The following is a 13,408-nucleotide window of genomic DNA, read 5'->3' as shown; positions in this document are numbered from 1 at the left end:
GATTCACCCTAAAACAAAATGCCAATGTGTTGCTCTGGGACACGCAATGGTTGCTCTTTGGCTTTGTTTGAAAGTATTTTAGTTGATGGGGCAAAATTTGACAAAGAAACTGGTAATTCTGGGTCTAAAATGTAAGCTAGTCATTATCTTATGTCACTCATTACCCACTTGTTTGTTGTAAAGTTGTATTAAGGAATATCAGAGCGTCTGTGATTCGCGTTCCTACAACTGAATCACATTCAAAGTCGGTTGATATTCCGAACAATATTTTTATATAGCAGCACACGTGCTAACATTGCTTAATTGGAAATAAGTATAAAAGTAGTAAAACATACACTCCAATAACTTTGATGGGCACATCTTATTAACTGTTTTTTAATAAATTATTAAATTATTATTAGGCTAACTCTTACTTCTACTACTTTCATAGTGGGAAGTGATTTGACTGCTTGGTTTATTCTCTTTATGAACCATTTTCTCATTCTAAGAGATTCAGAATTAGTTGTTTTTTAGGTGTAGCTAATTTCTTTAGATATTTTAAAGTTATTTTGTGTCAAAAAGTACATTATTCTATGTCTCTCTCTCTAATGCACAATCACACACACACCATCATTGAAAAAAATTTTTTTTATTGGTCAGTGCACCTAGTCTATTTATTGGATCTAAGAGTTGCAGAGAGAAAAAGACAGACATAAGAGACAAAAAAGAGACTGAGATCTTTGAAGCAAAGTAAAGCGAGCGAGCAGCCACTCTGGAACTGACACCTCCTCTCCTTCACAAAGTGGTCGTCATCCAGTATGGAACAAAAACACGCTGCAGTCTGATCTAATTAACTAAAGAGCAATATTTGCTCACCCGGAGGACAGCTAATGCAGCACTGCCTTTATATGGAACGAGGCGAGAGCAAGGAACCAGCAAAGATTGCAGAGCTTTTAGAGTAAACACGTTTTGTGCCCTTGAAAAAAAAAATGTTCTTGGACGGAAATGTATGGACATAATGCAATTGAGTCTTGGTGTGTATGTGTGTTGCTTCAAGCAGTCAAATGTATTTCTGATGCAAAAGGCTGCAAGATATAGTGCACTACCATTAAAAAGTTTGGGATTAGTAAGACTTTTAATGTTTTTTTTTTTATCTTATGCTCATTAAGGCTGCATTTATTTGATCAAAAATACAGAAAAAACAGTAGTCTCACCATCAGCTATTGCATGTGTAACTGTGCAAATGCAGAGCACAAGGTACGTGCTGCCTGCGATGCCACACAAAGCCCACTGTGGTGACCTTCCCTTTTGATGTGCTCTCTTGTTTTCTCTCTCTCAATTACCCTGTTTTGTTGAGAGCTCTCGTTTTAGCTCGCATTTAAATTCAGAAAACGCTCAGGAGCTTTTGTCTGATCCAGCTCATGTCGTGGAGGTCACAGTGCTGTCTTTGGCCAGGCATATCTGTATGTTTGTGAGGATGTAACTCCAGCTTACACTTTGACGCTGTACAATTAAACGCTTTAATAAGACTACAACGAATAACGGTCAGACCTGAGGTGGAAGAGCTATAACGGGCCCCCTGCCACTTCACTTTTTACTGTCCATCTATCAGGGCTACTTGCTTGTTACAGACACGAAAATACATAACCTATTCCATCAAAAACCAGCATGGTACAATTATATAAGTTATCTGTGTGTAAATGACGAAGAGTATTTTGGATGATGCAGAGGAGATGGGGTCTTTGAGTTGATCTGGATCTCTTGAACTCTCTGAAGTACTATGAAGAAGCAGACTCTAAGGGATAGTTCACCCAAAATGAAAATTCTGTCATCTTTTACGCATGTATACTAGGTCATGTATAGTGGCAAACCTGTATGCTTTCCTCTGCAAAATATAAAATAAGAAATATTTTGGTTTTGTGTTACCCCATTTACACCACATAAAAAAAAAAAAACATGCTTTGATTAATCATAAATATGATGGTCTCTAATTAAAATAAAAAATTATGAGATATCAAATCATACTTATGAGATAAAAACGTGAAATTTTAAGATAAAAAAATAAAAAATAAGTTTAGACAAAATTTTGACATGGAAGGCTGAAATAAAGTCGACTTTTTATGACATGAGGTCATCTTATGTCAGAATTGACTCTAAGATTAATTTTTAAACTGTTTATCTAATCATGACTTAGTATGTCGTAGTTTCGACTTTTTATCTCATAATCAAGATTTTATTACAATGTAAAATGTTGTCATCATTTTGACTTTCTTTCAAATAATTATGATTTTTTTTTGACTTAGTGTGCGATCACATTGAGGTTATCTCATAATTAGAATTTACCAAAGCATTTTTTTTGGGCTTTTATAACATTAATTTCTGTATGGAGAAAAGAAAAAAAATCTCAAAATGTTCCACAGAAGAAAAGTGAAGAACTAAAATTTTGTAATGACAGGAGGGTGATTACATGATGACAAATTTGTCATCCTTTTAGGCAAACTATCTAAAATAACCTTGTGTAATCTAGATGTCTTACACTTCATCTCAATTGACCATAGCTTACTTCAGTGGTCCTCTTAGATATTAACCTTCCTGGAAGTGTAGTTGATTTAATGTGTATGTTTGCAGTAGAAAGTGCCATTAACTGACCATCTCGGATAGACGACAGACTGCTGCACAGTACATACGCACTATTTATAGATGCAGGCTTATTTCTTGAGTTACAAGCACTTAAGCTCTTGCCATAATATTTTACTTCTATTATTAACCCCTCATAAGCACACTTGTTTTAAACTCCCCTTGAGCTTATCCTAAAAATCATTAGCCATTATACTTGAGGTAGTGCAGTCAGTCCCTCTCTTTAAAAGCTCAGTCTTATGAGACCAGAGGACAGCTGAGCACTGGTTTTAGAATTAGAATGAATAGCATTTCTGATATATCTCTTTCTTTCTCTTGGTGAGATTTTTGTGTCTTGATAATCTCCATCAGATATTTCGTTGATGTGACGTGCATGTCTGCTGCATACTGAGGAAGTTCAACATACAAAATGGCATTTCGGAATTGCTGATCTTAGGAGAATCAGTTTTGTTTCTCAAAAAATTGATAAGGAAGACATGAATCAGAGTTTAGTGCAGTGTGACAACAGAAGGGATTGGAGTGAGAGTTTTAAATAAAGATCGACCGCCACACAGATGGCTCCCACTTTGTGCTCATTCATCTTAAACACACTTGGCCAGCTGGGAACTCCCTCCTGAAGAGCAGCCCTGGCCTCAATGTACAACCTGTCTGGTCTACAAATGATCTCACAAGAACAAGCTAAACAAGTTCAGCTTAGACGTGCATTAGTGTATACACTAGGAAAGAATGTATTCTAAAGAGAACTTTACTTGGCAATGCAAGATTTCTTTAGAGCACAATGAAATATGTCATACAGTAAACTGTTAAAAACATAAGTTCTTTATGGAGGTCAAAATGTTCCTCTAAAGCCCTAAGGGGCTGTGGTGATGGAAAATATATGAGATGGGAGGAAAATTTATATTTCAATGATTTTGAGTTTGTTTTACAACAGTCTCATTCAAAAGTGTGCAAGTGAATGCAAAGTTTCTTGGGGGATCGCAAACATTTGTCCAGAGAACGGACATTTTTATTTCCATTAGATTTTTTTTCTACTATGGCTTTTTAGTAGATACTTCTATAGCAGTGGAGTTCAAAATATTGTGAAAATTTAGATTTATCTTTTTCAAAATATATTTTCATGGTTGTCAAACTTATGTCAACAATAAAGAAATCTATAGAAGATAATATATATGTTTTATAAAACAAATCACTTAAGCACAATAACATTATAAAAGCTAATTTAATAATACTAATTTAATAAAACAACTATTTAATTTCATTTAATATTTTAAATATATAATTTAATATTTAAAATAAAATATTTATTTAAAGTTCTGTCATGTTATAATATATTTTTTTTGCATTGTCTTGTCCAAACTTCATTCTTATTTTAATCAAAATAATACACCACACATGGTTCATTTTGTCATTCATTTTGAATTCGAGATTTGAAATGCATGCCCATACGAAAGGAAAATATATTTACCAATATATTTCTTAAAATATATTGTGATATATTGTAACATATTATTTTCTCTTTTTATTTTCTAATATTTTATATATTTGAATACATTTAATAATATATTGATGATACATATATTATATAATATATTGCAAAATATACAAATGATTGCCACTTTCAATATATTGCAATATATTGGAAAAAAATAAATTTATATAAGAATATATGCCTAATATATTACATGATATTTTCCAGTATACTGCAATATATTTTTGTTTTATAAGGGTGTACACTTTTGACAACCTTACAACCGTTGCATTTTCCTCTGCATGCTAAACACATATACCCTGTGAGAGTGTCAGCAGCACGGCTCAGAACAGCAACGTGTCAAGCGAAATGTGGGGTTATATTTATATCTCTAGAAAAACTGGTAGTGTGTCTTTTTATGGAGGCCAGAGGTATGATAATTGAAGAGAGATAGAGTGAGAAAAAAAATGAAAAAAAGAGATAAAGATAGTCAGCACACTAAACCGAAAGAGAGAGAGACACATTGACATGCCTTCTGGCTGTAGATGAGGGCCACAGCTGTGTTTGGTGTGGTATTTTTAAACGCATCAATGCTGCTCCAATCCCCGCACCGCGCCTGACCTATTTATAGCCCGAGCCGGCCATTGTTCTATTTCTGTCACCTGTGGGCCATGCTCTTGTTGATTCACATGCAAATCAGCCTCCTCCTCTCTGCAGCAAGCAACCTGACGGAAAACCAGAAGGAGAGAGACAGAAACAGGAGCTGAATGCAACTCCAAAGAAGAAGTGAGCCACCTTGGAGGACAAAAAAAAAAAATCTGTTTGCGAGAAAGGGAGGACCAAAAAACAGTGAATCTGACACGTCGGGGAGAAAATAACAAGCAGTTTTTTGTCGGGACCAGAGGAAGGCAGAGTGTAGAGAGTGTGAGAGACTCTCCTGCTGATTCACAGAGCCACTTAGGTGTTGACTGGAGAAGAATCGAAGAGATGAGCAGAGCAGCGGAGGAGTGAAGCTTTTTAGTGTTAGTGAGGGAGAGCTCTGTCACTCTTCGGGTGTCGCTTAAGAGGAGGAGGAGGAGGAGGCAGGGGCGAATGTTCCTGGTCTCTTGAGAGAGAGAGAGAGAGAGAGAGAGAGAGAGAGAGAGAGAAGAGGAGGGGACAAGCTGACAGCAACACAGGAAGAGCAGGGCTGGCAGACGATGTGCTGCTAACTGAAGTACTAATGCTCCAGACCATTTACGAGGCCGACTCCTGTTTCTCCGCAGACATCATCGGGAAACACCGGCTGCCTCTGACCCCTCACGACGCTGACATGCACAACGTCAACAACTCAGGTGACTCTTGTTTTTTTTTTAGATCCCTGTCAGTCAGTCTTTCTCATGTCTCTATTATTGTGATATGAAGGACCTCACATCCTGAACTCGTGGCAGCATCATTGAGAGAGTTTTATCCTGCAGAACTGCAAGGTTTGAAGCGCTGTACGATTGTGTTTGGGGCGTTACTATGCTGTGCGTGGAGAAAGTTTCAGGAGGGCATCGTACTGTGGATGTCTGTCAGTGAGTTTAACCTTAAATGACTAAACTAACAAAGGGGCGGCTCGAGGTAAGTGTAATTATCCTGTCAGACGTCATTTCGGCAGAAAGTGGGGATAAAAACAGAACATGTACAGGATGTTATGCGACTTTAAGCCTTTTAATTCAGGAGAGAGGAAACTTCCTGACAGAAAAACGCTGTCAACATGAAAGGCGCATTACTTTTCGCATTCGCCAAAGACAATCAACCCCGTTCTATTTTTGACCTGATACTGTGCGCCGAGAGCTTGGGTCTGACATCACTGAGCGAGGATATGTTTGCTTGTATTGTCTAAAATTTGAGCATGACTCATTTTTGCTCTTTGCTGTTGTTTCTGACTTGTGGTCGCTGCCAGAGAGCTGCTCTCACAACCTCTGACCGGTTAAAAATGTGTTGTTCTGGGAAATCCATGATATGAAAGTTGAGGTTAATGGGGGCAAGGAAGTGCATATATAATAAGATTAAGTCATTTCGGTTCCTGAAAGCAGGGTGGAGGATATTGCTTCACTTCTTTGTACTTATCATTGCTGAATCGCGGGAGGTTATCAGCCTAAATTTCAGCATCGTTGCAACATAACTGAAAGTACGCCATTTTTTTTTTTTTTACTCACAAATCAGCACACACACTGCCTCACACAATCCTGTCATTCTAAATATAGTCCTAACCCTGATTTGCACAAAGACAAGAGAAAGACTGAGCTGTCGTCTTTAAGAAGGCTCAGTGGAGCAACCTGTTTGTGGCCCCGTTCCGCGCCCTTAACTCCTCCACCGAGCAATTCAATTAATGCTCATCTGTCCAGTGAAAGCCCTGTACAGGCATGCATGGCATTATAAAGAAGTATGCGGTTAAACAACAGCCATCTGCGTGAGGAAGGCAGGCCTGTTGCTCACTCTGTGGGTCAGCTATTCTTAGAATGTTATTTTCAGCTTATAGCATTAGAGTGCTAAGATTAGCCACTGTGGCGCTCATCATCAGGGGCACATTAATGCATGGACTTCAAGGGGCTGAAGCCCAGGGGCCTACACTGGAAAGGGCACCCACTGGCTGCAGGGAAATTATATATATTTTAAATAATTATTTATATGGGAGTTTGCAGCAGTGACAACAGCGTTCTGTAAACAAACTCACACACTAATTTTCAGCGACGCCCTGGTTGTAGTAGCCTGTATAGTGAATGGCTCAGTTTAGGTTCCCCCAACACAGTTTGTATAGTTGGTATGTTCCACGTGTTCCATCGATATACTGTAAACGGAACGTACAATGCATTCGCTAGTAAATAACCGCAGCGCAGATTAACAGAAACACAACACTGCTGTGTGAAAGACCGGACAACATTCTGTAACGTCTTACTTTAAGAGTTCAGTAAACTTCATTAATCTGTGTTTCATAAATAGTGCTGCTCCGAAGTCTCAATTTTAAATCTGTGGATGGAAAAATTTGAATTGTCTTATTGCTTTAATGTGATCATTAAACTTTATACAGCTGTAATATTATTAAACGTGAGCACGTCAAAATAAAGACGTAGTTAGCAATCACCACCTAACCCACATTAAATGCCAACATGCCTTGTTGTTTTGATCTACTGATGATGAATAGTTCATATTTTGTGATTTATGGTGTTTAAATCATACCTGTAAACTTGTATTTCAGCCGGGAAGGTTTTGATGGCATTTCCTTTCTTATTACCTCAGAATAATGCCCCTAATAATGTAGTGTTTACTTTATGTAACGGCTATTTAATTCTGCTGTTCCACAAGCGCCACCTTGTGGCAAAGAGTGAAACTGAAAGGATTTGCAGAACAGTGTTTTTGCATATTAACAAGACAAAAAACAAAATTTGACAAAAAAGAAAAGAAAAGAAAAGAAAAAATATATATAATAAAAAAAAGAAAAAAAAGAAAAAGACAAAAAAGGAGGTTTTCTGGGGTCTGAGGGCCTTTTGTAATGCTGTAAGCACAGGGGCCTTTTGCTATCTTATGGTGACCCTGGCAATCATACCAGCTCCACAGATTCTTAATATAACTGTACAGTCGAATAGTTATTAACAGAGAGTTTTGTCACAGTCAGGTGATATGTGGTTAGGATTTACATCTGTTATTGTTGACCATTGGTCTGCTTGGTAAAAATATCAGTTTCTTCTTTTTGTGTTTCAATTCTTTCGTTCTGCTGGATGCAAATAGAACTGCCACCACATTCTAAGTGTGGAGTATCTGAAGTAGTTTCCATAACATTGGCTGTGATCTTTTCACTCTGTGATCACTCTGTGATCTTTTCACTCTGTGATCAAAAGACGAACTGCAATTAATGTGTTGTAACTGAGGCAAATAGGTCAAGTTAAGTGTTCCTTAAGAGTGCCGATTTAAGGATTTAATCTGTAACACTAAACAAGCTCAAGGAAACAGGTTCAAAGCAACACTTTGTGATTGAAAATATCTGATCAGAGTCGAGCCAGAAATCTATGGGAGCGATGTTGCTGTTGCAAGATGTTTATTGTAATGCTAATGTGCACTCGCTGTCAGTTTTAAACCACTGAAGCTCGTCTTCGAACAAATCTTATAATCATTCTGCCAATTTAGAATAAAGCAAATGTTGAAGGCTAAGAAGTATGCTGTTGAATGAACAAAATATTTTGAATGAACGGCTTGAAAGTCCTTTTCTATCAGCTACTGTTGGCTGTGAATTGTCTTGTAGTAATTTGTTCTGGTTTATTTGAAATGTCTGCATCAATGAAAGCATAATACAAAGTGTCTCAAGTGTCTAATCTAGTCTAATACACATGCAGCAATTTTATGCTGAGCGATCAAGCAGTCCCTTAATGTAGGTGATAATTATGGACAATTAAATGATTTGTGCAGTTTTTTTTAAATATATTTCTGAATAATAAAATAAATGACTTGTTCATGCATCATCTTCTTGTATCTGTAGCCTTTCACACTGTGGCCCCAGGCTATTATATTTAAATAAATAAGTTTAGAATTATGCTAATGACAGTGAGAAAAAAAATATTATATGATAATGCGGTCTATGGAGGACTACATTGTAGAAAATTTAACCTTTTGTAATGCTTATATCATGAATGTATTATTCAACATAATGAGTGGAATGACACTTTTGCTGATGTTTAATAATGTTCAGGGCTGTGATTATATTTGTCATTGGACGGGGAAAAAAATTACATTACATACATTATCAAGATTTAGATTATTGAAATAAATCATTTGTATAGGTTTACCAAATCACTTTTACAGAGTTTCAATATATATAATTAAAATTTTTTACATATATGCATTTTGTGTTCCACACAAACACATTATATATATTTTGTGGACATTTCCTTCCCCTGGTATTTAATAATGCATCCAAAAATAAACCCTAAAAACATATTTTTGCTGAAAGGGATGATCTGGATTCCCCCTGTCCTGTTTTTGCTGTAAGGAATAAGCTTCTACTTAAAAATACAGCAGCGTTTCCTGCTTTAGACAACGCCTGAAGCCCAGAATAACATCAGCCGTAATGAGCACTCAGTCACACAGCATACACAGCCAAAAAAGCATCACTCTGTTTTTGCTAAGAAACACACTGTATACCCTCCAAATATAAAAACCTGTTACTGACAACAGAGGGTAAAAAATAGAATTCACTTTAACTCTGCCGGAGGCTAATTTATAGGGCACCTGATTATTGTGCAGCTTGTTATCTGTTCTCTGTATGTAAATGATGTACCAGCCTCACTGTAGGGAAGGTTAACAGATGCAAAATTTGAAGCATACTAAAATGTTGGAATATTAATGCTCTTTTTTTTTCTTTTTTCTTTTTTTTGTACACAACATTAAAAATGTCATAAACTCTATAATTTAATTTAGTTATTCAATTACACTGACTCTATCAAGCCTATTAGTACTGGAGAAAAAATTAATAATTTCAAATCGTGTATGACATTTCTCCCAATACATTCTGTCATGTATGTATACACGGCTAATTAAGAGTCCAATTTAGTACCTTTTTCATTTAAAGGAGTCATGGGAACCGAGAAATCAAAATTCCATTTATCTTTTGACATATAAGTTGTCATTGTACTAAAAAACAAATGCTGTGTTGAATATATTGGATATGACAGTAATGCTGCACCACACATAAATAACTGTTTTTATTATATGGTCTCTATTGCTTTGTCTGTTAATACAGATCGTTTGATATGTACTGATTATTTATGCATTTTAACCTAAATCCCAGCAGCGTCCATCTATGAAGGATGTAGTCTGTTGGGGGGCAAAACAGGACAGAAAAATAGCCTATCAGTTCTTAATTATGATGTTTTTTGATGGAACCATTCTGAGTGGGAGTGTGTGGGAGGTTTGCTTTTATGGCTGGATGCAGCACTACAAACCCAACGCTTTGATCATCTCTGTAATCAACAGTAATTAGAAACATCATTCTAGGAGAAATGCATTGCTCAAGGGATTATGGGAAATGTAGTACAGCAGATGAGTCACCATATCTCTCTGGGGAAAAGAAGCCGTTTGGACGCAGGGCAGGATGCTTGTCATCCCTTCCTGCTAAAAATAAAACAGGGTGCTTTCGGTCTTGGAACTTGTTTTTACTGATTCACTGCCACATCTGCGCCACCATTCTCATCTCAAGTCATACCGTTCAGTTTTTGAACTTATAAGTAAAACCACAACTAAAGGCAGTTCATGAACGCTAAAGTGCTTGAAATGTTTAAAGTGGTGGGGGTGGGCAGTGGAATAGCTTACGTAAATTTGACAGGGTGCTCTTATTTTTGCCGAGTTAAAATTACCAGATGGCACCACATATTTGACAGTCTTTCACACATTCCCTATATTAAGATTGTGCTCAGAAAAGCGGTTAAATTTAGCCCAGTTACTGCTGTTTGCGATTCTTTTTTCAGCTCAACTGAAACAGCTCATACATCAACGGCTCTTCATGGCTTCATTACACATAATGTTCTTGCAAAGGCACGAGGCCAAAACATGAGGTGTGAGTATGTTTGGTCTCATAACATTGATTTAGCGCTGATGTCAGGTGATGCAAAAATGGCCCACGTCCCACTGTAGTCTCAACAAGTGCCTTATTAACATAATTAAAATAGAGTGGCGGGACTGACAAAAAACATGAACGTCATTACTGTTCTACAGCATTCAGCCTGTTGGTTCATTTGTAGTAAAAGATGTATTATGGAATCACAGTGGACTGAATCATTATAGGTCTTATCGAATGATGGAATCAGCTGACGTTTGGTGCTGCCACTGGTTCTCACATTTTCTATGTACTTAATACGAATATGTGAATACTGTACTAAAACACAGACAATGTTTCCTTTGAGTGCACTGCAGTTGAATGAAACAGTCAGTGTGAACAGTGAATGCGATTAAAATTAAAAAGTAAAAATTTAATTTATGCATTTAGCAGACACTTTTATCCAAAGCGACTTACAGTGCATTCAGGCTATCAATTTTTACATATATCGTATCATATCATATCATATCATATCATATCATATCATATCATATCATATCATATGTTCCCGGGGAATCGAACCCAGTGCTCTACCATTTGAGCTACAGGAACACAAGTGAATCAAAACATTCAGAGCAATCGCTGATTCACGAACAAATGACTCTTCTGAATCATTTTTTTGTGGTGAATCAGAATCTTTTAAGGCAACCAGTGTAGCCTACAAACTGACCAACCACAATTTTTAGATGCCATTGTTTTTTTTTTTTACTCAACTTTCATAAAATAGAATGCACAGGACTGTGGGATATCATAGGCAGTGGAGGATATATCAATGCTGCATTCAAAAATTTATCGGATAAAGGTATCTCAGCAGACAGGATGTGGCACGATCATTTAATTATGTTGCCTTCCTATCTGCGTATGCTGACTACATGCTATAATTCCTGAACAAATTACTCTAATGAGGTGGACCCTTCAGTGAATTTTCAAAGAAATTCAGTGCAACCTGTGTTGTCTGATTCCCGAACGAATGACTCATATGAGCCGATTCTTTATAGTGAATCAAATACAGACTGTAACTGGTTGTTCATATGACAGTGTATATTTAAAGATACACATTATGGTATGTGTAAAGATACACATTATGGTATGGGTATGGTGTTTTTTGGTAGTATTTAAAAAATGTAAAAATAAACATACAAGCAAATGAAACTCTTACCACATTTTTTTGTTTGTGTTTAGCACTGTTGCATGTTCAATGCATAATTAAAGCCAATTACTGGATTGTATTTATGCCGCCTCTAAAAAAGCAGCATAAGAAGTGTAAAAACACCTTTGCAAGAACTGATTTGAACTCATTAATTAATTTATCTCAGCATTTGGAATTGTCTTTTTCCCCAATTATGTATTCTTAAAAGGTACTCAAGAGTTGTTAATGGAAGTGTTAAGGAACCAGAACTGTGAGGAGGAATCAAACCAGTTCCACTCTTTAGACCTTATCATTTACATAAGAAGAAGTCTTTTGACCTCTGGTGACGTCGACGCTTCTCTTCCCAAAAATGTGTCTCAATGGTGTCACGCTGTCTGGGGCAAGGTTAAGTTGTGTTATCCAGAGTGCCATTTGGTCTAACCTGGTCATTCTTAATCTTGCATCCGCTTGCTACCAGTCGGGTTGGGAGGTGTGAGCGGGTTGACCTCAGGTTTCGTTGCAGAGAGCTTGACTGGATGGTCGGATCAAAGTGTATCTATTTAATGACGGTAGTGGGGTGGGCAAGCAGACAAACATAAGATAAATGAGATTTCACCATGGCGAGCGCTCCAAGCCAGCAGGTGTTTCTGAGGCTATTTTAAATCTCCATTAGGGCAGCGGGCCCAATGCTTGTGACTCATTGTTGAAGCTCATTGGCCGACTTCTTGAATGCTGTAAGAACAAAGATTAATTGAATCAGAATTATTATTCACCCTCATCATTCCAGGATGCTTAGGGTCATCTGTTTGCCTCACTAGAGAGAGCTGCTCCTGTCTCTTCAAACTTGGCTCTTTTCCAAGAAGTGCCGTAACGACAACAAACCAAGGTGATTTTTTTGTTAAACACCCAGAAGTTGGCTTCAAATGCTAGCTTCGACCTCAACCGGAGCTGACAGGCATAGCCGACATGTATCAGTGTCGACAGAAAGAGGGAGCGCTTGTGTGTGTGTGTGTGTCTGTGTGTATGTCTTATATAAGGGATGATATAATATCCACGGGTGCTCTCAGGGAGGAGACACCACACGGCGCAGCTCAATATCTGCAGGAAGAGGAGTCAGTATGATGTCGCCAGCGTTGCCATGGCAGCCAGTTTGGGCGGTGGATTGGGTGCGTGTTTTGTCATAGTCTAAGATTGCACCACTTGCTTTTATGTTGCTATTTATAATCAGCGGTTGCGCATGCAGACATTTTTGATGATGGCGAAGAACATTATGTTCAACCAAACAAGCATTAATGAGTGAATTGCTGAGTGTGTCACAGTAAGTGCCTTGCCATGGCAACTCATTAGAGGAGTATTCTAGGCTTAAGAGACACTGGTTCATGGATAGAATTCATGGTTTAAAGGATTTGCTTGTGTGTGTGTGTGTGTGTGTGTGTGTGTGTGTGTGAGAGAGAGAGAGAGCATTGAACAGGTGGTAGTGTGTTATGCCAATAACAAGCTTTCTGTGGATTAAAGTTACGTAGCTAATGAGTATGGTCTCTTGCATCTAGTGTGTTTATTGAAATCCTATCTGTCTGTCTGTCTT

General features: G+C 37.4%; 1 protein-coding gene across 5 annotated transcripts in view; it reads left to right on the top strand.

Moving 5' to 3' along the window:
- LOC128030819 (histone deacetylase 9-B) overlaps positions 1–13,408 on the top strand; it is a 54,011-nt gene that overhangs the window by 21,864 nt on the left and 18,739 nt on the right. Inside the window, exon 1 of one of the 5 annotated variants that reach the window (XM_052618831.1) lies at positions 5,185–5,418. The exons of 2 other annotated variants lie outside the window; for them this stretch is intronic. In XM_052618831.1, coding sequence (XP_052474791.1) covers positions 5,307–5,418 — 112 coding nt within the window. In that variant the 5' untranslated portion in view covers positions 5,185–5,306. Of the gene's footprint in view, positions 1–5,184; positions 5,419–5,487; positions 5,687–13,408 lie in introns of those variants that run through there. 2 more of the 5 variants (XM_052618832.1, XM_052618833.1) reach the window with 2 other exon arrangements.

This window comes from Carassius gibelio, chromosome A16 (genome assembly GCF_023724105.1).
Source record: "Carassius gibelio isolate Cgi1373 ecotype wild population from Czech Republic chromosome A16, carGib1.2-hapl.c, whole genome shotgun sequence".
NCBI lineage: Eukaryota > Metazoa > Chordata > Actinopteri > Cypriniformes > Cyprinidae > Carassius > Carassius gibelio.
The sequence above is the reverse complement of the archived record's forward strand: the minus strand, read 5'-3'. Positions and strand labels throughout refer to the sequence as shown.